Source organism: Cyprinus carpio, chromosome B6 (assembly GCF_018340385.1).
Source record: "Cyprinus carpio isolate SPL01 chromosome B6, ASM1834038v1, whole genome shotgun sequence".
NCBI lineage: Eukaryota > Metazoa > Chordata > Actinopteri > Cypriniformes > Cyprinidae > Cyprinus > Cyprinus carpio.
In genome coordinates, this window is record NC_056602.1 from 21,191,219 (window position 1) to 21,218,664 (window position 27,446).

The 27,446-nt window shown below is 38.5% G+C and overlaps 2 protein-coding genes across 10 annotated transcripts; both read right to left on the reverse strand.

Moving 5' to 3' along the window:
- Positions 1-205: 205 nt before the first annotated feature.
- On the reverse strand, positions 206-7,317 carry LOC109063462 (cyclic AMP-dependent transcription factor ATF-7-like). Of its 5 annotated transcripts, none has more exons than XM_042726199.1 (12): positions 7,116-7,317; positions 5,735-5,810; positions 5,259-5,355; positions 5,008-5,138; positions 4,753-4,911; positions 4,501-4,655; positions 4,143-4,236; positions 3,042-3,161; positions 2,763-2,858; positions 2,355-2,543; positions 1,553-1,655; positions 206-1,434 (listed from the first exon to the last, which is right to left on the reverse strand). In XM_042726199.1, the coding sequence occupies exons 2-12, from the start codon at positions 5,780-5,782 to the stop codon at positions 1,250-1,252; spliced, it is 1,377 nt and encodes a 458-aa protein (XP_042582133.1). In that variant the 5' UTR covers positions 5,783-5,810; positions 7,116-7,317; the 3' UTR covers positions 206-1,249. The 5 variants fall into 5 exon arrangements, with proteins under 5 accessions (XP_042582133.1, XP_042582129.1, XP_042582132.1 ...); XM_042726195.1 differs by having other exon boundaries at positions 206-1,437; positions 7,116-7,312; XM_042726198.1 differs by lacking the exon at positions 7,116-7,317 and adding an exon at positions 6,711-7,085 and having other exon boundaries at positions 206-1,437.
- Positions 7,318-7,959: 642 nt separating this feature from the next.
- On the reverse strand, positions 7,960-27,240 carry LOC109063463 (la-related protein 4-like). 5 transcript variants are annotated; one of them, XM_042726190.1, is made up of 17 exons: positions 26,805-27,240; positions 21,914-22,055; positions 21,278-21,391; positions 21,086-21,176; positions 19,406-19,542; positions 19,204-19,307; positions 18,693-18,803; positions 18,157-18,210; positions 17,340-17,540; positions 16,383-16,486; positions 15,758-15,799; positions 14,418-14,624; positions 13,917-13,965; positions 13,642-13,818; positions 13,408-13,532; positions 11,262-11,442; positions 7,960-11,153 (listed from the first exon to the last, which is right to left on the reverse strand). In XM_042726190.1, exons 1-17 carry the CDS (start codon positions 26,907-26,909, stop codon positions 10,776-10,778), a joined length of 2,322 nt encoding a protein of 773 aa, XP_042582124.1. In that variant the 5' UTR covers positions 26,910-27,240; the 3' UTR covers positions 7,960-10,775. The 5 variants fall into 5 exon arrangements, with proteins under 5 accessions (XP_042582124.1, XP_042582125.1, XP_042582128.1 ...); XM_042726191.1 differs by having other exon boundaries at positions 14,433-14,624; positions 26,805-27,239; XM_042726194.1 differs by lacking the exon at positions 26,805-27,240 and adding an exon at positions 23,621-24,046.
- Positions 27,241-27,446: the final 206 nt, after the last annotated feature.

Genomic DNA, 27,446 nt, shown 5'->3' on the forward strand with positions numbered 1-27,446 from the left:
TGAATAAAAAAAAAAAAAAAAAAAAAAAAAAAAAATCAACAGTTTTGATATAAAAGCCAAGGTTAAACTAACACATATTACCCTATTTAAAAAGTGATCAGGCATGAACTGTTTAATGGAATACAACGCAATAAGTTATGTGTTAGTTATGCGCACCAGATGAAATTCATTCAGGGTAGCCAAGTGTGAGTCTTTCGGGCCCCAACAAAGAAATAATAATGTTTTATTTCTATAACACCATCCTATCACTTATACAAAAGCATTTTAACCATTTTGAAACGAGACTTCACATTCATAGCCGGGTTAGTTAACTACTGTACATTCACAAAACGCAAGCACATGTCTTTACGCGTGAGTTTTTGTGCAAGTGTTCCCTGTTATGAAACCAGATGCACTTCAATTTTGGGGTCTAACCTCTAATGCAAAAAGATTTATGTATTTTGGTTAAAGATACCTATAATTCAGCAGAGCATATCATAATCATACTGATCTAAAACATGTCCACGTGGTTACACTACCCGTTATATCCATATATATATATATATATATACTGCAAAATGCAGACAAACCAATAACGATATTCAAATATAAAAATATATTTTCTCTCCATTCTTAAGCTTTTCCAAGTCCATTCTGCGGCGCAGGTTACGTTAATGTGAGAGACACGATCTTCACCAGGACCTGAGAGAAATTACTTTAGATACGACAATAAAATTAAGACACAGAGGAAGAGCGAGAAATGGAAAAAGCGAGTATGTGTGAGATAGCTTCACCAAGAGAGACTGAGAAAGGTGTTAAACTTATCTGCATAGTGTAGTAATCATCTTTCTAATGTGGCCAGAATCATGCAACGGATCGTTATATTAGAAAAACCATTGAATAAAATGCAAAATAATTAAAAATATCTGCAAACGAGACAAATATCAACTCAATGCTCTAGTGAGAAGATCTATACAAGTATATGTAAAGGTGTATTTTATAGAGATGACAGAAGAGACTTCATTTCCACTGCAATGCTTCCTAGTCTGTGCAGTCTGACAGGGGCGTCCTATGATGTCACTACTTAGCCCGGGGAGAGTCTGTGATAGGCTACGGGTAAGCAGGGTGTGGTCAGAGTGTGGTAACATTGCTTTCCATTTGTCACGTGAGAGCATTTACAAACACACCAGGACTGACAGTTTTGAGGGGAAAGGGGGGATTCGCTCCTTTGAAAGTATATTTAGTTCCCATTGGCTGAACGACATCCTCATCATCTGGATGTGGGCTGTGATTGAGAGGAAGCATCTCCAGCTGTGTTACTCCACTGGCCTGAGCCCATTCCCGCTAAAACAGCAACAGCCTCTGCCGCACGGACACTCAGACCGTTAACCGACACCGGAGCCGGTACCGACACGGGCATCACCAAAGCTGCCGCTGAACTCTCATCCACTCCTGCTGCTGAAGGGAGAGAAACGGGTGAAGGATGAATGTTACGTACAAGGCATTTCTGACAAATAATGAAAATACGATGGCCATGTGGGAGGAGAATTTTAAGGATTAACAGATGATCTACCGAGATATGCTTTTTTCTGCATGGCAGTAACAGGGCAGTCCTTATGGGCCAACAGCAGCTCCTTCAGATGTGTCACCTCAGTCCTCAACAGGGAAACTTCACTCTGTTGAGCACATTTACACGACTGTGTCAAGGAAGTCTTATGATCAAAGTGCATGAAGGACATTTTTGGATATACCATCTCTGCTTAATATGCATAGACAACAAGAAGAAAGCCATTAATAAGTGTATTCCCCCCAAAAGTGTCTGACCAGCTGGACACAGCGACATTTGCTCAACCAACAGCATGACCAAAAATACAAATTTGGGTTTAGTAAGATTTTGTAATATTTTTTTAAAAGAGATCTCTCTTATGCTCACCAATTCTGCATTTATTTGATCAAAAATACAGTAAAAACAGTGAAATTAAAAAGTATAATTAGAATAGAAAATATCTGTTTTATATTTGAACAGATTTTAAAATGTAATGTATTTCTGTAATGGCAAAGCTGAATTTTTACTCCAGTCTTCAGTGACACATGATCCTTCAGAAATCATTCTAATATGCTGATTTAGTACTCAAGAAACATTTATTAATATTATTGTCAATGTTGAAAACAGCTGTGCCGCTTAATACTTTTTTTAACAATGTAAAATTCTTTACCGTCACTTCTGATCAATTTCAAGCATCCTTGTTGAATAAAAATAAAAACAAATGTCAATCATACTGACCCCAAACTGTAGTGAAAATTTCAACAACATTATGAACAATGAATGAAAATCACATTATTTCCCGTCTTTTCACTCTTTCCGTCTGACTCACAGTGAGCGTGACGTTAGCAGTAGCTAACTCCTCAGCGCGCTTCTCCAGGGCATTGACCCACACTTTCCGTTTTTGCCGGCAACGGGAAGCAGCAGCTCTGTTCCGTTCAAGAAAACGGCGCCTGCGCTCATCCGGCTCAATATCTGCTCCTCGTCGTCTGCGGCCTCCTTTTGGTGGAGCAGGGGACACCTGCAAGATATTGCTTGAGCTGTCAAATACATTGAGAATGTAAGCATATGACAACAGTAGAATAGTGTATACTGATATATAATGCTTTAGTTGAGCTTATTTACTAGAAGATATCCTATTTTACCTATTAATTTAACTATTTAAGTCGCAAACCCTATTCAAAAAGAACAGGCAAATACTAGCATATATGTAACACAGGCATGAGATGTCTGTGAGCACCTGTGGCTGAGCAGGTGATGGTGTCTCAGTCTGATCTGTTTTTTGTATTGGTGCTGGTCCACTAGGACTCTGCTGAGCTAGTGCTGCTTTTAGCCTCTAGATGGAGACAGATCCCATACACAAACACAAGGAAACACCACAACATGTAATTTAATGCTCAAAACCTATGTGTTACGTTTTTTAGTTAGCTAATCGTTACATAATAAGCCCATTGTTAAGCATTTATACCTAAGTAAACACTGCTTGTGCTAGCGTGGGTGTATGTGCGTGCATTCTCACTGTCTTGGCATCAGAGTGTGTACTGTATCCAGACGGAGAGGAGGAGCCACTGCTGCTCCCACCAATAGGAGGTCCTGGAATCCCTGGGATATTGGGCACTGGGTTTGATGATCTGGCAAGCTATATATACACACACATAACAACACAAGCTTAACATACTATAAACACAAAGCATAGACACAAATACAAAACAGATTTGAGTTTGTTTGAGGGTCATATTGCTGAAAATGTCATCATCTCAGATACTGTAAAGGTATTAGTAATTGCTACTATTTTGATTTAGGAATGATATATGTCTGTGGGAGGTTTTTACAAGTGCAGATGTACTATATATTTCCATATTCACGTAGTCAGTTGTCTTTAAGGCCATCTGTATAATTAAAACAACTGATTTTATGTTCAACACACTGGATGTATTCTTGCATTAAAAAACAGCTGGACAGAGTGCAGTGGAACGCATACATTTTGAACTATTTTTAACTTGACATGCTGATGGTGCAAGAAGCTGAAAAAAAAAAACCTGCAAGAACACACATTCCTCCATAAGGGTAACAGATATTCCACAAATAGTTGAGCTAAATAACTTCTTACTGGTAACTACTATTAATTGAAATAGAGATGTAATATAAATATTTGATGAATAAATATGATAAATGTTGGCAACAAATTAAAAATAAAATATGATTAAATAAATTCTAAATTAAAATTACTAAAACTGCAAAATAAAAATGCTAAATATAAAAAAACTAAGAAAAGTGACAAAACAATTTAAGACAACTGACAGAAGCAAATTCTCTTCAAGAGTTTAACTGTGCTGCACACTTTCAGCTTGATAAAATCCTTTCCAAAAACGTATAATTTAATTAATCAACTGTGCTGCACACTTTCAGCTTGATAAAATCCTTTCCAAAAATGTGTCTTTTAATTAATCTTCCTTAAAGCACCAGCACTAATAAGACTAATACTAATTGTGATAATATTACAAATAAAATAAAACACATTAACTAGCTGTCCTCACTAACTCTGACTAGTTCGATGGAGCATGGAAAATTGATGACCCTGACTCATCCCATAATGAGCACATGTGTGAGATCTCCATACCGATATGACTGAAGTCTGCCCTGGACTGGGCAGCAGAGGAACAGTCTGACCATTTGGAAGCTGCATCAGCATGGGAAAAGAACCAGACGGCGAACTGAAAAAGAGTCACAGAGGTACTATTTTAGGACACTTTTCCTCATGCAGGGTGAGGAAGCAGAGGTGTGAACATCACTGAAATGACTCATGCAATTAAAAAAAGAAGTTTCAACTCGGAGGAGTGAATCTGCTTCACTGCTGAGGATGAACACAACCTATCACAAAGTCAGGTTTGTGATTTCAATTGGTAAGATCAACACCTACAATTCAGAAAAAAAAGGTTTTTTGACATGAAGTGCCCTCTGCACTAGAGTGTTTGTACCTGAGTCTGTTTGACGGAGGGGTCCTGGTGATAACAGAGGTGGGAGAGGGCTGAGTTGGGTTCATGATGTCGAATCCTTGGTGAAGTGGGAGTGAACCTGGGCGCACTATGGTTGGTGTAGGGGTGGAACTTGCTGCAGTTCGTGGAGGAACATCCTGTAAAATCCAGATACATGACAATTTCATATGCAGCACTTTAAAAAAAATAAATAAATAAATACTGTAATCAATCTAGTCCCAAATTTAAATTCACCTTGGCTATCCTCATAGCAATAGGCTCTTTTGCCATTGCAATGGCGTCTTTGCTGTTTGTCATGCTGGAGGCAGAGTCTGGGCTGTCCGGAGGGGAGGAGTCAATCTCAAGAGGCCCCTCCCTCTCTTTAACCTCTGTAGGTGTCTGTAGAGCTGGAAGCTTTGAGGTTCAAGATATCAAATGCATTAAAGAAACTGTGTCAAACAGAGCATATAAGTTGATAACGTTTCACACTATCCTTATTTCAAATCTTACCGTGCCCTTAATTCTCCTCTCCTCCTCCTCTTGTGTTTTGCGGAGATCTTGCTCAAAGGAGCCAGCCAGCTCACTAAACAAACCCACCTCCTCACAATTCTTAAGAAATCGGGTGGGAGTGGGTGTCTGATCTGCACACACACACACACACACACACGTTTGTTTGACTATTGGTGAGGCAATTGCATGGACTTCCATTGGTTTTCTATCAGGTCATTCAATGATAAATTCAACTATGCGGGGACACAAACCTGCTATGATAACTGTGTCTGTTCTAGCTTGTCCGAACTTCAGCGTCATCTCATGCTTATGTTTGTGCACTGCCAAATGGTCCTCATTGGTGAACCTCTGACATGAGAGAAACGGAGACACGTGCATTAATCAGCTGCAAAGTTTTCAGTCAATTTGCGTCTCATCCTAATTCAAATCAGATGGAAGCTAGAAACAGAGAAGCAGCGGATGATATCAGGCCATCTGTTGTTTTGATGACGGGTTATGTTATCCAGTTATGAAGTGCTATGGGAGCCTCTTACAGTTGCTCAGTGGAAGAAGGGATTAAATCAGCTGGTGTGATTTTAGAATAAAAGTTTGGGGCAACAATCTGTTTCTAGCCCCAAGATTAAGGGCCATAAAGATCCTTATACCTTATCATACACCTTATGCAGAAGGACATGACCGGCATAAAAAGGAGAATTTAAGAGTAATAATGCAAGAAAATAGCTCTTACCTGTCCACAGCCTGGGGCAGTGCAGACAAAAGGTCGATCGTCTCCCATTTTAGATCAACTACTTCCTGTGTCACTTCTAAACGCCATCCAGAAAGAATAGTTATGATTTATCTTATGAGACCCCAGACTTTTTAAAAACCTCAATTCTATTCGTTTCATCTAAATTTTTAAAACAGTCGTCTGACCATAAACCCCTATTTAAAATAATTCCTGCCAAACTTTGCATTTGAAATGTTGTACAGTCTCTTGACAGATGACAGGCCTGCTGGGTTCAACTGATTGCATAATGAGCATGATGATGACATGATAAGACGCTTTCATTTGACTACTGTCTGAGATCATTCCTGTTTAAAGAACATTTCCGCTAAATTAAACCCGCTTCAACCCAATAGCTTTATCACACCAACACATACCGCTAGTTAGCATGCGTTTCCTCCGTAAGCCATTCCAGAATTACCTATACAATAAAAATACTCCACACTAGTATGAAATAAAGCCGTCACAACCGTTTTAACGAAACAATAACGTGTCGAAAGATTTGTCGAACTCCTGGCGCGCTGTGTGTTTCGTTTAAAAGGTTCTTATTTAGCGATGTCCGATTCGTGAATGAATCGTTCTGTTGAGTCGGATCTTTTGGTTGAATCAGTCCGAATGATTGGTCCACGAATCTGACTGAATCAATGAACTGACAGTAGGAGCATTTAAAGTGAACCAAAACGTAAAATTATAATGTTACAATTAAAATATATTCTAGCTATATTTCCGACGTGATTGCATGGCAGCTTTACCAAAACCGTTAGTAAAATATGTAAAGTAAAATGCTGTAGAAATATTTAAGGTTTTATAAGGCTGTTTTAAAACAACTAAAACAAGACAAAATGATATTAATTATTATTAATATCAAATAGTCGACAAATCAGTGACCACGAGATGACGCAATTACGTGGTAACATACGTAATATCCGAATCATTTTACCTAGTTTTTTTTTTTAAACGGAGTGTCCAAAAGAACCGATTCGCGGAAACGAGTCGGACTTCCCATCAGTAAAGCTAACAGGCTAATGCTAACCACACATGAGCCAACAGGCTGGAACACGCTTTACACTGCGAGCGAGCGAAGCGAAGGGACAAAACAACAACACTCCCATTATATTAAACGAAGCTACAATGCCAGCGCCTTAGATTATGATCGATGGATATAATGGGAGTGTTCTAATTGTGTCGTGGCTCGCGCAGTGTACACACGGTGCTCATGACACCTCCACCATTCGCGCGACCAGTGCCGCTACACTTGAAGTCACTAATTGCAATCCATCAGATAATCCAAATGTGTTGCGTGTCACCTGTTCATCAGCCAAGGTTTCAGTGTTTACAAACTTACCCTGCTCCTCCCTCTCTCGTTCGTTCCCTCTCTCTCCGCGTTCCCACCTTTGGAACTCCTTCATCCAGCTTGTTCACAATGTGCAAATCTCGCGATATGTTGAGGTAATACCATACAGATTTTAAGTCGTTACGTCGTTACGTAACAGATTTGGAGCCATGATGAAAAATCCGTTGCTCTAGTCTAGTTTACGCATCTCTGTGCGGCACACCAACTGCGTCAAATGAAAACAGGTATATTACTGAGGGGAAAAAATACTCTTAATAGAGCCCTTACAGCTTTTTTTTTTAGGAATATCCCAAAATGATAACCATTAACTGATTAGACTTATATTTAAATTATTCAAATCAGCTAAGAATGACAATCAAATGTCGTTCACATTTTCAATTCAGTGCGATGCAATTTATTCATTGTGATTGATTACTACAGACTCTCCCAGTTTGGGGTTGGAAAAAAAAAAAATCCCAAAAGAATAAGTAGACGATTTCCATATGGATATCACAGTTTGGGACCAGTAAAATATAATCCTAATAAAAGGATTTTCCCCCACCTTCATTTTTTAAAACTAATGATTAATGATAATGAAAAAAAAAAAAAAAAAGATATTAGTCAATCAATTTGCATTCAAGTAAATACCATTTTGCAACTTGACAGGTAAAGAAAGTCACAAGGGTTTTATAATACAATTTATTACTTCTGTTCTGTGTGTGTTGAAACACTCAGGATCATTTAATATTTGGCTAATAAAAGAAATTGCTATTAAAAAAAAAAAAAAAAAAAAAAAAAAAAAAAAAAAAGCATTATCTACAGGTTGTCCAAGAATAAAAAAAAAAAAAATCAAATGCAGATTAAAATCATTTTATCATTTATTTTTTTTCTTTCATTTCCTTAGCATTTTTTTTTTATTGAACATCTACAATATCATCCAAAACACTTCACTCAGCAGTTGCTATGTCTACCCCCCTATATAATTAAAGAGAAAAGGTCAATACTTGTTTTTCTTTCTTCCTTTTTTTTCTTTTTTTTTTTTTTTTGTTGGCTAAAGACTTGCTACTCGTAACTGCACCATTTCATGTCTAAAAAGCTTACAGCCTACACAGGTTATGAGATTAGCAACAAAACAAAACATTTTGTTTCACCAACCAGTTATGAATCAAATCCATTAATTCAGATAAAAGAATAAAAAAATAAAACCAGGTCCACTGATTTTTTTTCCCTAATTTTAGTGGCACAGTTTCAAAATAATTTGCGCCCAAGGATAATATTGCCAAATATAGAAAACAAAAATCTGAAAACATCTCAAACTAATAACACACGTTAGGGCAAGAAAGCCACACTAAAGAAAGTTAAAGAAACAGACAATTTAAAACAAAATAAATTAAAACAAAAAACTGATGCATGAACTTTCCCTCCATCCTTTCGTCTGAAACAGTCAAATAGAAAGTAGGGGATTTTGAGAAATTATTCATAGGAGACCTTTATAAGGTTCTACACACAGTTTCATAAAACTAAAACATACATTGTTCAACTCACTAATCAACAATCATGATTAACCACTCACTCATTCAACGGTGGCCCTGCCCATGGCAGAATAAGAGAGGAGCTACTGCATTTAAACAGCACTTCCTGAGATTGTCTCTCTGCTGATTTGACTTTGGTCTGGATCTGTGCACAGCGCATCCATACATGTGAATGAGACGAGAAGGAGGGGAGGAAAAACAGATTGAGGAGAGAATCATGCATTACAGTATCACTGATTAAACATTTTTTAAAACGTTCAAATATACATTATTGACTGAAACTTAAGACCCCTAAACAGTTTAATGTGGTTACTGAATTCAAAAGGCTACACAAAAAAAAAAAAAAAAAAAAAAAAAAAAATTCCTGCAGTAAGCATTGGACAAAATTAGCAGTCACATACACATCACCGATTTCCTCTGAGGTCCTGAGTTCCCTCTCTTTTACCAAAGTGGACATGAGATTGAATGATGGGTACATTATGAGTGCTGTAGCAGGTATATTACATGTAATCATACCTGAAATGTACAGGCATAAACGCAAGCGTCACATACAGATTATCATTAAACAAACATACAAAGAAAAACACAGACTGACTCAATATTCACAGACTGGACATGAACGGCGATTCTGAAGCAGCACACTAACTCTGAGAGCATAAAATCCAACCTGATTATTGTCACCAGCATCTACAGCAGAGGGAGAAAAAATAAATAAGAAAAATAAGAAAAGAAAACCGAAATTGTCAAAAGCAGCCACTACAAACAACCCGATCACTAGAAAACACTAACAAGACTTGCACTCCCAAGGGAAAGGAAGACAAACTGTGGTTTTGCTCATCTACACGAATGATTTCTATTCATTTTTCCAATAAAGCAGCTTGAGCTTTCGGTTACTGACAGACCCAGCCTTCAGAAACACTGGATATCACAGATGACACCATACGACATTATACAAAACGACACACCAACTCAAAAAAAATAAATCACCTGGAATATACTCCGCAATCTCCAAATCTTTTTTCAATGTATGTCTAGTACTATTTCATCCATTCTTCATGACAAACTTCTTGTTCATTCTCACTGTGTTCTTCAAACTTACACATTTCCCTCTTCCTTTGTCTGAACAACATACACACACTTGTCTTCCAGTTTTAGACTGGGGTGGGAATCTATAGGCATCTCATAATTTAATTTTGATTCAGTCACGAAGCAATTACAATTCAATGGCATAATGTGCACAAGTGAGTCGCTTTACAAATCATGTGATGCCCTGAATACCTGCTTGAGAGCTTTTTAAATGACATGCCAAATATCAACACGTTTCCACCATGTTCAGGTCAAAACATTTCTAGAAATAATTGTAAAAACTCAGAATCATCATATTAAAGTAATTTCTAGCTGAAGAATTAATTATAATAGTGATACAACTCACTTTTCCTATTCTCCAAATCTCACTTTTAAAATTCCCTGGTCTTCCATGACTGTGGGAACCTTGTATCAATATCTTGTGCACATTTTGAATAAATTAAAACAAACAGTTATGAATCAGTGTGCATCGATCATTTTTAAAAGCATCACATCTGAATCCAATTTATTCCCCAGCCCCTTTTAGGACTGGTGCAAAATTGTTAGTAGTGGGGAAAACACAAAAAAAACACACGTGACTCATGGACCTGTGGGGTGTTGCCATGCTGTCTTTGTGTGATCTGTTGCATATGGAGAACATCTGCTGGCTAGATTTCTCACCAACAGTACTACTATCATTTATAGATAATATAATATTATATATATATATATATTTTTTTTTTTTAAGTACAGCGTTGTACACTAGTGCCAGGACCTGTAACACTCCAAGTAAAATCAAAACTCATTCACAAGCTAATAAATTGCTGTAAATCACAGACAACACAGGAAGCATAGCCTCCATTTCTCCTTTCAAGTGTAAGAGGTTTTTCGTCTTAAATTCCTAGATTTCTTCTGTATTTTTAAGGAACAACTTCCCAGATACCACAGTCATTTGGGAAGCAGAGGTTTCTTTGATAACACAGTGCGACAGTCCAGTATTTATATTTATTTATATATAAGTTGTGTATCTAAGCATACACACAAGTGTGCACGTGTGTTGTGGGCATACGAGGCATTACTTTGGCGATCTGGGTGGGATGTTTTGTTCTTTTCCACTGTGCCTGTTATACCCCATCTGTGGAGAGGAGCGCCGACCCTGTAGAGGGCGTCTCTGTTGCTCTCTGAGCTTAAAACCTGACCCTCTGGGGCCGTTACCACGTTGGTAGCCAGTATGCTCTCTGGACGTCCGACTCTCGTTTCCTTTCTCCAGTTTCTCGCCCGGACTGCAGCGGGATGAGGCTGGGCCTTCCGCTTTGTTGACGCGAAGTTCACGTAGTGGTTGGTTTGTGGTGGGAGAAGGGGTGGGACTTGGGCTGGGCGGGGCAGCCGGTGCAGGGGGAGGGTCTTTGGGTGGCCTCTGACACACCTCCGCATAGCTCAGCTTCCGAGGCTCCTGAGGGGATTCAAAAAAACCTTCAAGTTAACAGACATCACCATTCCGACCTTCAGATGTGAACAAGCAACAGGAAGATTTATAATTATAGCACATGAATGCATTTACCTGGACAGTTGCGCTTGTTATGACAGGTGGAGTAGATGCAGTGCTTGAAGTGCTTGATTGGCTGCGTGAAGGTTTGGGGGCAGAAATGGGCTGGACGTGCTTTGTAGTCACCGAAGCAAGGTCTGGAGGTGTGTCAGAGACCTGGACCGCTTTCTCAGGTCTCTTCACTTGATCTGACGTACTGTTGAGAGAAATGGGATTTAAAATCAACCTGCTTCTATTTGTACGACGTTTCAATTATATTTTTTAAATGCATACATTTGAATCAATTTGTTTTGATAATATGTATAGCAAAAACAGTGTTAATTTTTAGAATATTGAAAACGTATTAATAAACAACAAATAGGTATTACAATTTATAATTATATTTTATTATATTAAAATTCACTAGGGATGCACCGATACCACTTTTTCCAGTACTCGCCCGATACCGATACTTTTATTTTTGGTACTTGCCTATACAGAGTACCGATACCAATATTTTTATTGCATTTGTAATTTTTTTTAAATATTGGGTACAGAAACCAAAAGAGTATATATAATGTAAGCTGGTTGACTTCATTTATTAAATAGAAACAGTCAAACCAAAATTTATTCAGACACCTTCAACATTTCACATTATCACAGGTTATTCTCTATAGTTTAGAAGATGGTGATAAAGTATGATATAAAAAAGAACTCATAGTTAAACTGTGTCAGAAAAAACTCATCTTGATAATGTTAGATAACTTTGATAGAAATGTATGTAATGGATTAATCAACCAAAAATTATTCAGACAGCTGTTAGTATGACTGTATTTACACAACTATCAATACTTAGTCGGGCAACCCTTAGCCTTAATGACTGCCTGTAGTTTCCTGGGTATGCTGTCAGCCAGGTTCATGCAACCTGAACTTCAATTTTTTTGGTCCCAAATTTGTATCAGTTTTACTGGTAGTTCACTGTTTGAAGAATTTTTGGGTATAATTTGTCACAGTGTACTTTATTTTGCTATCCTCACTTACATAAATGAACTATAGTGTCTTGAACCCACTAAACTATCTGGTCTCTGAATAATTTTTGGTTTGACTGTATATCCTTCTGTTATTTTCACACTTAATTATGCCCATTAAAATATATTTTACAAGGTTTTGTTACTTTCTTTGTTCATGTTTTTGCTCTGTTTTATCATCTGTAATTTAATAGCATTAGAGGTGCTCCATTGCAGCGATTTAGTACTGTAATGACGCGCTTTGCTTTATGCAGGGAACCACTCGTTATAAATCTCCTGTGATATTTTATACAAATATTAGTCACGTTTTTTTTTCTTTTCTGAAACGTGCTGCGATTTTATATAAGCCACTCATATAATGCAAAAACATTCAAGCAAGCAAAACACGTGCAACACGTGCATGACTTTGAACTGTTGCAGAACGAGAGGGACAGTAGTAACGTACTGCCTAGCGCATTACACACAGGCTGCTACGTTCACTTTCGCCAGAGTCATGTTGAAAATAAATGTTTATAATGAATGCCCCTATAAATTATCTTTATGATTTAGTTTTAATCCAAATGCGTGTTAAGTGAGTGAACATCAAAGATCACACAACAGAACAGCGTGAGTGTTCTCGCTCTCTCTCTCTCCCTACCGTTAAGTAACTTGTGCATTGTTTTACTTGTTTTTGACATATCCGACCGAACTACAAACTTTCCAGTGATTAACTGAATATTCACTCGACAAGCTCGCACATCTCCGCCGCTGCACGCTCAATCCACTCAGCGTGCTTCATCAGCTTGCGCACGTCAGCTATACAAGCGTTAATACTGAACGTTTAACATTATATTCATTGCATAGATATCCTACGTAGACAACCTTAATCTCTAAAAACTCCATTCTGCTGTCTGTTGTTGGGGTTTCTTTGTCTGAATATGGCACTTATCACGTGCTGTGTGGTATCGGCGTTTGGTATCAGGGCATTTTAACGAGTACAAGAGCTCAGTATCGGGCCCGATACAGTATCTGTATCGGTGCATCCCTAAAATTCACAATTCTAATTTAAACCTAGATAATAGTATTAGTAAAAGTATTATTCAATGAAAATGTGATTCTTTAACATTGTTAAATTCTTAATAATATAAGATCCTACTGTACATGTAGGTGTGTACCTAGTGGTAGGTGTGTCCTGTTTTGTGGCAGGAGGCTTTGGCGCTGGAGAAGAGGGTCCAGTCGATTGAGCTTCCACTGGACATGTTCCAGGATCTTGACTGACATCTTGCTTACTTGTTTCCGGCTAAACAAACACAGAAAAATAGTAACTTGAGTGATATCTGAGATTCTCTGTGTACAAGCAGAACAAAAGTAAATGAGAATAAATGGTTACAGGAATAAGTTCTTACTACCTTCTCCCTGCTGATGCCCTTAACTACATCTGCCATGCGATTTTCCAACACCGACTCCGTTTGCACGGTTGCAGCTGGCAGACGACTCGGGACACCTCCTGGCAATGGCGGGAAGTTAGTGGTTGCAAGGTCAAACTTAGGGGGTGGAGCTTTCACTTCTGATTCAGGATTCGGCCTCTATGAAAAATGAAATGAGAAGCACAAATAATGGAGCATGAATGGGCAATAAAAATGAAGTACTTCAGAGAGCCATGTAATAAACATTTAGGACTTACTGTTCTTTCATCTTCTCTTCTCCTCCTCATGCCACGATAACTTCCTCTCCTAGACACATCACAAGTCGTTAAATACAATCCTATCAGCAAACCTGTCACCATTCAGTGAACACACTCAACAGATGACCCTCAGATCTCATAATCTTACCGCTCATTGGGACAGGAGTGACAGAGACTTGGAGGGAGGGAGAGAGAGAGAGAGAGAAAGCAAAAGAAGAGGAAGGAGGAAAATGACAAAAATTCAACATAAATAAAAACCCAAAGGTAAAAAAAAAAAAACTGACCCCCCACAACCGATTACTTAATCATCACTGGGTCAAAACCAAATCGGCTGCTTAGTTAAATTCATTAAAAAAAAAAAAATTATACATACACATATACATACATACATACACATACATATACATATATATACATATACATATATATACACATATACATATACATACAAATATACATACACACACACACACACATATATATATATAAACACACACACACACGTAAAGGACGGACCTGGCCCGGCTGCTGATGCTGAGGTCTGAGTGGTTGTTCTCTCTGGGAGAAGCTGGCGGTTCAGAGAGCAGAGTGAGGGTGGAGGCAGCGGTGTCTGAAGTAGGCGTGCATGGAGGCTGGGGACTACCGGTACCAGATGAAGTCTCTGTCAGCTGACACACGTCAGCACGAGGCTGTGGCTTTACATGATTCCTGCACATAACAAAAATCAGGTGACTGCATGTAACTAAAGCCGACCCTCCAAATCAAAGCTGAGTAAACAACTGTGGAACAGAGTTTGTCCAGCTGGGCTTTGAGGGTGGTCTCTCTGACTGTGCAGAACAATCATCACAAATGGAGGTGATGTACATATGTGACAAGAAAAAAAGCCTGTCTGGTTGAGAATTTCCTGAAGAGTTACACCATCTTTTGCAGATGTTCTCCCATTTATCAGCACCGAAAAACCGATACAAACTAAACCAACAGATGAACCAACAAGCAAAAAGAATTCTGCCTGTGTAAGCCCTTAATTCCAAACTTGCATAAGGTTTCTTTTAAATTTTGATTAATAAAAAGTTGTTGTTTTTAAAGGCCACAATTTAGTAGAGAAAATATAATAAAAAAAAAGTCTTTAGAAGGCAAATATAACACCTAAAAAAAAAAAAAAAAAAAAAAAAAAAATTACAACTGAACTAAAAGACTGTTCTTGATTCTAAGGGATTATTAGAAAAGATTATTCTAACATGATAAATATGATCAGCACTTGTTACAACTGCCCCTAATCTTCCTTGGTGTAAAATACTGTGCTTAAATCCTTACAGCCAAAATTATGCATGTTTCATTTGTCATTTAACCTATTTTGGCAATAAATGCGCCACTGGCTAATTTGTCCTGTAGATCTTATATCAAGACAAACCCCTATGTAGATTTTAATAATGCATGTACTTCCCAAGACACCATCAGGAAACTCTCATACACGTAGAGCAACAGATGATACATGCAAGGACAGGGTCACATAACAGATCTGATGACACTGCACAGACATTCATTCACAGTGAAAGGCATCATGCGTCAAGATGCAGCTTTTAGCTGAGTCATGATGGTCAATAACTATGGAGTGCTTACTCATAGTTGAATAGCACTAAACGTTCTGGTTATTTTTGAAGCAATGTGATACAGCCCATCCCTTAGCTATAACGTTAGTCTAACATAAGCCCAAACATTTTAATCACCCCAGTGCAGTTCTAGCATTCTAATCTTTTAAAGCAGTTTGCATGGTACATTTACATGCAAAGGTTGATCATTTAAAATGAAGAAATGCTCCAGTAAAAGCAGAGCATATCTACCTGAAGGCATTGATTACATTCTTTCTGGAATAAAGTGGAAGTCTAGAAAGTAAAGGAACAAAGTCATTGTGACTCCAGTGCATCAAACAGAGCTTTGCCCAACTTTCTGTACATGAGAGGAAATCAATGTAGGTAAACCTCAACAAATTTCACACTTGGACAAAAAAGTACAGCAAATTGAATTGGAAAGGATGCACAATAACTGAGGTACAATTGTAATTTGCTTAAGTATTATAAATCATTTGCACAATTATCAGAATCGTTTATTTCTCAGTGTTTATGTCATCTCAAGTGGGAACGAAGCAATGCCAAGGTCATGAGTTTGACTCATTTTTATCAATGTATAGCTTTAAATGTAAGCCGCTTTGGATGAAAGTGTCTGCCAAATGAATTAGATATAAAACCAAACCTTGCAAACATATTTAAAATGCAGCAAAGCAAGTTAATGTCTACAAGATGGTTCTGCCGTGACCTTCATAAAACAAGTCAGATTTTATTAAAAACCAGCCCCTGGGTATAAAGTTCCCACGGTTGAAAAAACAACCTATTACGTTTTTGGCAGAGAAGGAAAGGAACAGACTAAGAAAAAGATTCTTAAAACAAAATGTAGGTTTCAGGATCTTACCGGTTGCGGGGGTAGTTGCGTGTAAGGCTGATTGGAGAGGAGCCAGTTTTGTAGTTTCCTGCTGTGCCAAAGCCATTAACAAATGTGCTGTTGGGAAATGGAGCCTGCAAGAGGTATCAACAGCTGAGATCAACCAACACATTCTCAAAACTACTACAAATTGAATTCACATTTTTGTGACACATGGCCAAAGCACCTCTTTACATTGTGATATGCTAAATGAACCAAATAACTGTTGGCATGGTAACCGTTCGAAAATGATTCAACTGCCCTGACTTCACTGCAGCAAGTGCCCTGCATCTCTGCCTGCAATCACAACCCTGATTACAAACTAGGACACCCACTGTGACTCCATCAGCTTATACCTTCAGCCTTACAATACAAAGGTAACAAAATAAAAGGCTAACATAAAAGAGAGCTTATTTGATGAGTCACTTTCAAAGCGACTCTAAATGAACTGCTACAATGCTCAGCCATAGCAAATAGTAAAGTGACCCTCAGATCTCAATCTTAATGCTCACTGGGAAAGGAGTGACAGAGACTTAGAGGAGGGAGAAACAGAGAAAGAAGAAAAGTGAGGTAAAAGTAGCAGAAAAGGAGAAGAAAGAAAACTCCCAAAATCTTCTGATCACTCCCTGCTTCCCTCTATGCGCTTAGTTTATCATCACTGGGTCAAAACTTCCAGGTTTTTCATGTACATCTTTCATAAACAGCTAAATTTGTGTTTCTAAACATAGGTTTTTGAAATTCTTTTTTTTATTAAAAAAAAAAAAAAAAAAAAAAGTACATTTTAGCAAGTAAGTGATAAATTCAAGTGATAGAAGTGACAGTAAAAAAATTGTTTCTTGCGCACATTAGAACAGGTGGTAGTGTTAATCTTATTATATAGGGGATTCTCACTGAATCCTTTGATTAATTTTTAACACACTTCAACATATTTCTAGATTAAGTTCTCACCAGTGGCGTTTCAAAATAAGGGGTCGGTGAGGGGGTCCATGTCTGTGGCAAGAGGCTATAGAGAGGGTACTGCTGTGGAGGCTGGTACACCTGCTGCAGGTAAACTGGAGACGAGTACTGTGATGGACTGGAGTAAACCCCAGAGTCAACGGCCACATAACCGTTCTTAGCAAAGAACGTGTTTATGGCCTTGATTCGAGCCTGCCGACACAAACAAGAGACACCTGTATTAAAACCAGAACATCTAAAAGATCATTGATTATGGGTTACACTCAGTTGTGAAACTAAGAGACCACAAATGATAAGTCAGTGTTCACATAAATAAAACAGTACATGCACCTCCCTAATCCAGCAATTACTGTTATAAATGTCTACCAGTGTCTCAGCAGGGCATTTGAGAGAAGATTCCCTTCATGTGGCACAAACGCATCTCATGCATTACTCATACAGATGCCTTTTGTTTAACTATTTATAGATGTGGGCTGCACAAGATAAAATGCATTCTGTTGTACAAGTTAAAGCAAGAGACTTTGATCAGAGACAAAAAACAGCCTGGTTTGTGGATTACATAATCCTATACACTGTCTGTGGGGTCTTTCCTATTGGTTACATATTGATGGGATAACTGATCACTGATTGGTTGAAAGAACAAGGGTCAAAGTTGAGTACTTCAGAGAATCCTGTTAATCATCACAGCATTCTGAGCGGTCAAGGTGACACTTGCTGTATTTGAAGTGGTGGCCAGGAATGCACACATTCAGGGTGCTTAAATTACAGCTGAGCTAACAGGAGAGATAGCAGCACAATGTACACTCACCATAATTGGTTTGCCCTGAAAGGTTTTGACTTCCTCTCGCAAGTATCTGTAGGCCTGTAAAACAATGTGACATGAGTCAAACCCCAAAACAAACCTTTTCTTTTAATAAACCAACACAGAAAAGCAAAAACACTTTAGGCATCATTAATGCAATAACAGCAGAGTGAATGTGCGTATTTATTAGTCTATCAGACAATTACTGCAGCAGTTGCAAGGTTTTAACCCTTTAAATGGAGCAATATAAAACACATAAAGGGAAAGCCTTTACTGCTTTTTAGATTTCCTTATGACCATATTTAATGAATAATTATAATGGCAAACAGAAAGTTACACATAATACAGATTAGAAAGTCATAAGCCATATTACAGGAAATAAATTCAGGCAATTTTTACTCGCATCATACAATCTAAACTAAAGCCAATGTCCAAAAAACACAATATGATGGCACACCATCCTCACATATGATTTTAACCAATTATTTATACAGACATCTATTCCGCGAGAAAGGCCTTTTGTGTGTGTTTGTCAATAATACCTGCTGAGCATCAGTGTCAGACTGGAATGTGATGTACCAGTTGTTATTGTGTGCAAACTCCACACTGATAACCTGCGGACACTTTTCACTTTTAAACAGGCCCTCCACCTCCTGACAGAGAGACAAAAGCATCAGTCAGCAAATCAAAAGAATATGTGAAAACTACTGACAAACAAGAGGCCAGATATCCCTCAGATCTCATAATCTCACGGTCATTAGGGCAAAATCCACTGTACTGAGAGGCAGAAAGAGGGAGAGGGTGAAAGAGGGAGAGAGGGTGAGAGAGAGAGAGAGAGAGAGAGAGAGAGAGAGAGAGAGAGAGAGAGAGAGAGAGAGAGAGAGAGAGAGAGAGAGAGAGAGAGAGAGAGAGAGAGACAATGAATTCTCAACAGCAGCAATGGTTCTGGATCCTTCCAAGCGCGATACTGATCATCATCGGGGTGACCACAGTAATGATAACCAAGCTCTACTATATACATCCACAAGAGATGACCATAAGGTGTGGTCTCACCTCTACAGGCGTGGTCTCAGGAACCTCTCGGAGGATGATGATGCATCGCTTGTGGTTTGGCCGTACCTTCTCACCCTTCTCATCCACCTGCACCATGGGAGAGGCTAAGGAGGACAGAAAACAAGGAATTTACAAACCATTGCAAGGCATGAACAAACTGAAATTGTGAATTGAAACTGTGGTCAGGTTTTGTTTGTTTTACCTCGTAGCACCTCAAGTATCAGGTCCATATCAGTAGTCAGCAGTTTGACCCCCTCCATGCTTGCAATAGTCCAAATAGGGACAAACTGATCACTGTCCATCTGAGACATCAGGTAAAGGTCCTTGGAGAGATTCTCTCTATAGGAAACAAATGTAATGAACAGATGTTGAACACTTGCAGTGATATTCACTGCAGGGTCAGTGTGCATATAAGAGTTCCAATGGATAAAATCTTTGGGTCCCACTTTATATTAAGTGGCCTTCACTACTATGTACTTACATTTAAATTAATCATTTGGATCAGTGTATTTAGTGTTATCATGTTATCATATCTGTCATATTTAGTGTTTACATGTTTTTAACATTGTACTTACATCTTTAAAATACCTGCATGTAATTACACCTGTAATTATATTTATAATTCCACTGTTCACCCATCCCTTACTCCTAACCCACCTTTAAACCTACCTGTACCTCCAAGCCTGTCCCTAACCCTACCCGTATCCCACCTCAATAGCAGCAAAAGTGTTTTGTAATACAATATGAACACAGTAAGTGCATTGTACTTATTTTTTGATCTAAGTTCTTAAGGTCACCTTGTATAAAGTGGGACCAATCTTTGAATACTTAGGTGTATACAGTGGGGAAAACAGAATTTGAATGTTGTCTTTGCTAACTAAAAGCCTCCATTGCATGATTTGCACATTTCATTGATGGAGTACTGAATACTATCATGTTATCACAACACTAAAGGACTCGTTTGCTTAACTTTACACATGCAAATAGAAAAAAAAAGAGACCTGAGAACTAGTTACTTTTCAGAAGTGCATTCCTTCTGGAATACAGAATTATTCCTACACACTGTACCATGTGCAAAACTACATTTTCAAACTAGAATAGTCAGTAGGTTTCTTAAACAATTGGTCAACTCTTTGGTCCTAAGGAAGCCTTATATAATACACATGGTTTCAGTTAACCTTATCTGACATTTTTGTGGTAGCAAGAAATGTCTCAAGATGCACTGAAAAGTTGAACTTTGTCTTAAACAACACTTGAAACAGTATGCTGAAAAACAGCACAACAGCCAAAGACATACGTATGAATGTGTCTGCATGTAACAGTGTCTTAAAGTTCATGATTATATAAAAAAAAAAAAAAAAAGAAAGATGCTTAACGCTCAAAAGCACTGCTGCTAAAAATACCCAAACTAACAGAGGAGGAATATATAGAAGTATTGGTCGACCACTAATTAAAACCAAAAAAACCTTTCAAATTAGTCACATGACACACAAGAACTAAATTACCTTTGGCATCCAATGACCATATTATTGGGTTGGAACAGCAATGAGAAAGTAAAAAAAAAAAAAGGAACATTCAATATTTGTCCGAGCTACTCTTTTATTATTTTTTTTTTTAAGTGTCATTTTCAAATTAAACTGTCCTTATTTGGCAACCACAATTACAGCACTGCCAAATAAAATGGCTTCAATCAGATCATCTACATCAAATCACTTCCAATATCATAGGTCCATTATGACATTGCATTTAATTAGTAAATGAGAATTTTCTCAAGCAAGAGTAAATAAGCACTGCTCTACTGTGCAGATGATTATGCTTTTCCATTCATCCCTTACACAATTACGTAACATGTTAGCATGTCTGGGGGTGCAGTGGTCATTACCTTGAGAAGCAAAATTCCAGCTGCTTCTTCAGTGACTCCTTCAGACTCTCTTCAGACAGCAGAGGCTGCTCCTCGACAGTCTCACCCTCCACTGAGCAACACAAAACATACACACCCCCAATGACAATCAGCCAGTAAGCAGCATTGGAATGGAGTGGAACTGAAGTGTGACAGTGGGTGTATGTGACAGACCTGGTTCGTAGAGTGGGTAAGCCAGTTCTGCGGACTCCATGCCATTCAACATGCTGTTCTCCATAGGAGGGGTTGACTCAGAGTCACCATAGCCAACACCATACTCACTGAAACCTACAGAGGAAAACAACAGTAGTAAATGAGTTTGGAAGCTTACTGATCTATTATCATGTAAGAAAAGCGATAGGCAATTTAACCCTCAGATCTCATAATCTCACGGTCATCAGGGCAGACACACTCCACTGAGAGAACGAGCAAGAAATTTAGCTTGAGAATTAGAGAAAGAGACTGAAAAACAACAGAATGGAGAGAGTGAGATAGAGGAGAAATGAGACTGAAAGATCTCTACAGTGAGAATGGTTCTGGGTCCTTCCAAGCGCGATACTGATCATCACTGGGTCTTAAACTTTAAGATGACACTCCAAAATGGTCATAGCTGCCAACAACACTTGCAATGAATCACGCCATTTCCCAAGTAAATGAACTAGTGTGTAGAAATAAAAATCTAAGTTCTCCACATAACTCAATGCATATGGGTTTTGAATGACATGATGTAGATATTGAACATTTTCAACATGAAGTCAATTTTTCCACATTTAATTACAGCACTAAACAAATGGCAATCAAGATATGTACCTTCCGACTCCTCAGTGGAGACAATGTCTGCTTGTGGCCAATGACACGTCTCTGTGGCCGCCTCTGGAGCCTGGGTGGTTGGTGCAGACACTTCCTGCCACACTTTAGCATTGGGATTCAGACCGGCCCCCTTGGTGGTCACTTGAAGACAAGGTTAAACAAATTCTGGGTTAACACAGTACAATTTTTTTTTACAGTTAGATTAACACATCAAAATAGAATAAAATAAGGAGAAATGTTTCAACATTTAAATGTAGCTTAATTTAAACTGAATTATAAGACTAAGTAGAACATTGCTGATCATTTAACTACTTATTATCATGCATCGGAAATAGACAGCCATCTATCATAGCACAAATTGATCAAAGTTCAATGTTTAATGAACAGGCAACAATGTCGTTAGGTGTCAGTGTAATAGGCAAAGAGTTATCCACCCTGTTTCACAGTATGGTGGGAGGGTAACCACAAAAAAAAAATCCTGAAAAACTTGCCTTCTGAATACACATTAGCAGCATCTAGTGACTGCTAGTCACAGCTGTTGAACAATCACTGATAACAGACAAAACTGCAACCACTTTGGTAACAACTTTACAAGTATCTGACTTGAATTTCTCAATTCACAACATGTTAAGTGATTACAAAATGATAACATTCCTCTCAATTTTAACTTGCATAATAGACATTTTCAAGTGCACCAAAAATCCAACAGTGGGCTACAAAGATCAATGGGTTTCTTTATTAGTAACATAATGAAGCCCATTCATGAATACATAGATAAAATATTGTAAATGATCTGACAGAGCATTGCATTTTTGCAACGTTTTTCCAAACATTCACTCAAAAGCTATCAGGACGCTATCAAAGTTTCACATGACATGCTGAGGCACATATTACAACACCGCTTCCACCTTGCTGTAAAGAAAATGTCGACACTGGCGAAGGACATCTGAAGAGCAAGGAATACAAACACCACAGGCATGGGAACTGTTAACACACTTGACGAGTTTAAAAACCAGAACTGCGCACAACTTCTCCCTCTAACTTCTCTTTACTTTACACTACTGCGCTCGATCAGGGATGAACCTCATTCACAAGATCTATTACTTACTCGACGCAACAATCCATGCACACAGGCAGGAGGTTTTAAATAGTCAGCCTTTCACCCATTTAATCTGATTAGCCACTCTGATAAACCAGAGTGAGAGTTTATAGCAAAGAGCTAAGTTACAACCCTGCATCTGAAACGGAGCCTGGTTAACCTGACTAACACTTTATTGGATTTGGACGGGCTAAAGTTATTTTTGAACTAAAGGTTAAATTAAGAGCCGAGGCAATTCGTCGATACCTTCGATCAACTGATGCGGTCATCGCTTTAGTTGTTATCCGCACTGATAAAAGTTGCGTATTTTGCGCAAATAAAAGACGCTGGCTAAATAGCTAGCATTTGTTGCGCGCACGTGGATCTTTCGCTGTCGACGGTTAGTTCGCGTCCGCATAAACAAAGTCTTACATAGCAGCTTAACTAATCTTGTTTATCGCTAACTACTCGTTTTAAAGTTAAAAAAAAAAAAAAAAAAATTATGACTGCACTACAAACCCCCAACAAATTCTTCTCCTTGCTGAACTCATGGCAGGCGCCATCGAGCTGAACCCATGCCGCAGCTGTGAAGAACCTTCGCGGTCGGCAGAATGACCTCATTAACTCACCTCCACAAACAACAGCATGGTCTTCTCCCCCGACAACGTTATCACTCGCTAGATAACCAGTAGGCGAATTAACCTAGCTCACAATAACGCGGCACCGGATTCCACTTCTTTCCGTTTAAAGCAAAAGTGCAAGTTCACAGCCAAAGAGTTTCGCGGCCACTCATGATCTGCATCAATCCCCTTTGCTCTGCGTAAGCATCTATACGGCGCTTAACGAGTCTGATTGGCCGTGCGCTAGTCTTTCCTTTGCCTCTTTTGTGATCACATGCAGCAGCACGCTTTGCATATTTCCCGCCCACCGTTGTGGGATTGGTGCGTGCTGGAATACGTCATAACGAATCTCCGTATGATTGGAGCGGGCTTACGTCTGTCAAACTTCTGTTCAAGTTACCGGAACTGTAACCTCTGCCACCGAGCTCACTGCTGAGCACGTGGCGACAGCTGAAACAAATGCTGTACAGGCCTGACAAAAAAATGAATGAATTAATGAATGAATGTAGTTAAAATGAAAAATTTCCAAATAACGTTACATTCCGAAAAAATGAAACGGCCTTTAAGGATGAAATTGCTGTAGGAAAAACGCTGTTGCTGTATGACATGGCGTCTAATATCTTTGTGTCACGAAGCACCGAATAGTCCTAGGAACGACCAGTTCAGATCACGGACAATCTGGTGGTTGGATCTCAATGCAAATTCGCTGTTGAAAACTAACGCAGAAAAAAAATTCTAAATTCTATGTGATATTTGTAATTTTCAATACTATTTAGGGCAGATAGAGTGGGTAGTATGCACATTGGGACACAGGGTAATACTTTGACAAAAGTTGAAATCGCCATATAAAGTCTTCTAGAACTTTCTAATAAAAAGTGGTTTAATAGTCAATCAGACAAAATATTAAAGTATGCCATTTTGCTCAAAACAATATTAAACAAACAATACTTCATGTTTATGTAATTATTTAGGAAAGTCCACAGTTTCCCAAAAGTCACATTTTCTACTGCCGGAATTGTAACTCTGGGAATCTTGATCTACACAAGCTTGTCAGAAACCAAAGTGAATTGTATTTTATTCTGAATTTACAAAGGAAAGTATAAAAAGAGAGGTTCTCAAGCATTGGGCTGGAGCACAGTATGGGGCCTGAGCAAACGTCTTATGTAGCATTGAAATTACTTAAAAAAAATTAGGAGTAAACACATTTAAATAAGATAACACAACTAAGCAACAAGATATTTCTTGCTTTAATGAACCTCCTCAAAAACCTCCCAAATGTAATAGGTAAAGACCTGCAAAAGACATGTAAATTAATAAAACTGTAAAACATAATGGCCATTTTTAATATACATTTTTCTAGTTTTGCCAAGCTCTGAAATATTTTTCAGGGTAGAAATTTTGAGTACAAGCTGTTTTAAAAATCCTTATTATCCTTAATCTTTATCATAAACAATTACACATTTACAACTGGACAACAGTATTAATGTGATCATGAATATGAAGTATGATGTGAGAATGAGACTCTTTAATGATGTTATTGTACAAACTTTAGTAAGAAATTTTCTCTCTTTCCCAGCAGCTACTCAGCAACCACCTAGCAATGCCCCAACAAACATGCAGAGCACTCTATCAGCTGCATATATAAACAACTCTGAACACTTTAGCAGTCGCCTAGCTAGGCAGGCCTACATTCCTTGAAATTTCAAATCTCCTTTCAAACTTAGTACATATTCAGTCTCAAAGCAATCTCTGAAAACTTCCTTTCATTCAAAGTTTGTTTTTGCTGTTTATAATTAATAGTCATTCACTTTTTTATGCTGTCATTGTGGTAAGTGACAATTCAGATGACTGAATGCCATAATTAACAAAGTGGGGCAAAGAGCGAGTGTGAGAAAGAAAGAACGTAAATCATGATCATCTGGAAAAGTCATGAGGCCTTTAAATATTGTTGTGGACAATAGGGGGCCTTGGAGACAAAATGCTTTCAAAGGATTCTCACAGGTTATACTGATGCCTGCATAATTCTGAAAGATAGAGACTCCTGCAGAACAGACTTGGCACATCTAGGACAGAAACTGGAAACAAAACCTTAATCCACATCTGACACAAGTATCCTTTTAATATTATTACCACATTATTACCAATGAATAGCATCACTGCATCATAATGGTGCTTTTATAGGTAAAATGAAGGCTTTTTATGTTAAAGCTGACTTTCCTCACCATGTTAAAACATTCATTCGAATGACCAAGCCACTTAAACCTCTTTAATACTCAACAAATGACCACTGCCGTCATTCATACACGCATGATACAAGAATCTAAGCAAACCTGTAACAGCAGTATGTGCCTGATTAATGTATAATATACCTGTAATCAAATGTGTCTAGAAATTAAACCATGTTCAAATGGAAAAACACTTCACACTGCTTGATTTGTTAGACAAGAATATCATCAGCATTGCTTTATATGACAACAATTTAATACGTTTAATTTATAATCAGGTTTTAATCATTTTAAAATGCAAATTTTTATCAATATAGATTATTAAAGGGAAATGCTTTTCTTTAACAGTTATACCCAGGATTATTACTCAAGCAACACGAAACAAATAGTTCGCATGGTTAAAAAATAAATAAATAAAAAAAGAAAAAAAAAGGAGTTAATTATAACCTAAAGCAAGCTGTCATGTGGGCATGATGTAAGTTTAATTAATTTCCAAATGACATTAACCCGTAGTACCAGAAAAGTAGTCAACATTAACTTGTGTCACGCGTCCAGAAGTCATGAAATCATTGCTCAGTTACAGCAGAGCTCCGCTAAGCAGGATATGAACACGTGCTATATGATTAATGCGCAGACGAAGCCTCGGTGGCAATATATTTAGTTTATGTTTCCTAGTAATGTCGTCTTAACAATGTCCGACTTAACTTAATATTCAACTAACAATTTCAGTGGATCGATACTTCATTTGCAAACGACCTGACATCTGCTTAGCGCGCAAGGACACAGGTAACGTTAAGTTAGTTTGTCAACATATTGCAAGAACATACTAGTGCTTACCATTTCGCTAAACAGTGGTCTAAACACGTTTGTTCTAAATATGGACGTGCAGCATTATAAACGAAACGTTACCACACGGTAACGTCGCGGGAGGGTTAAGTGCCGATTCAGCACCGCAGGCCTGAGCTCACCATGCCGCCTTGGTTCTCGCCGGTTTTCTCCTCTTGATCTCGGGCCACTGATCCCGGCTCGACCTCCTCCTTCTGTTGCGCTTGGCTGCTGCTCTCCGAAGTCATTGGCCGCCTTTGGCTCTGCGATCAAGCGCCGTGCGCCTCCTCGCCCGATCCGCCACCCCTCTCCTTCTCTCGCCGGCCGAACGCAACAAGCGCTTGCTCTCGCTAGTTCGGGTCGGTTTGTCTTTCCGTTTCAGAAACTCAACGAATGAAGGAAGGAAGAAAAGGGATCACTGACGCTTGCGAATCTATCTCCAGTACGGGTCTACTTCATACACTAATAAGCCTTAATGGGCATCAGAGAGCGTTTCTGACAGACGGCAGACATTCACCGCCACCGTCCCGACAGACAATGCGAGCAGCGAGCAGCACCCCCTCGATCGCGCTCGCTCTTCCCTGGCAACAGAGCGCAACACGCGCTGCGCCGCATAGCGACAGACGCGCAGCGAAACTGCAGCCGGGCAACTGCGAACCATGACACAGCGAATAATACACGTGTAATTACAGCAGCCCTCCATCTAAACTGATGACAACTCTTTACTATTCCGGTGTCATTTGAGATTGGTTAATGTTTATGCTCTTCATTATGAATTTCAGATG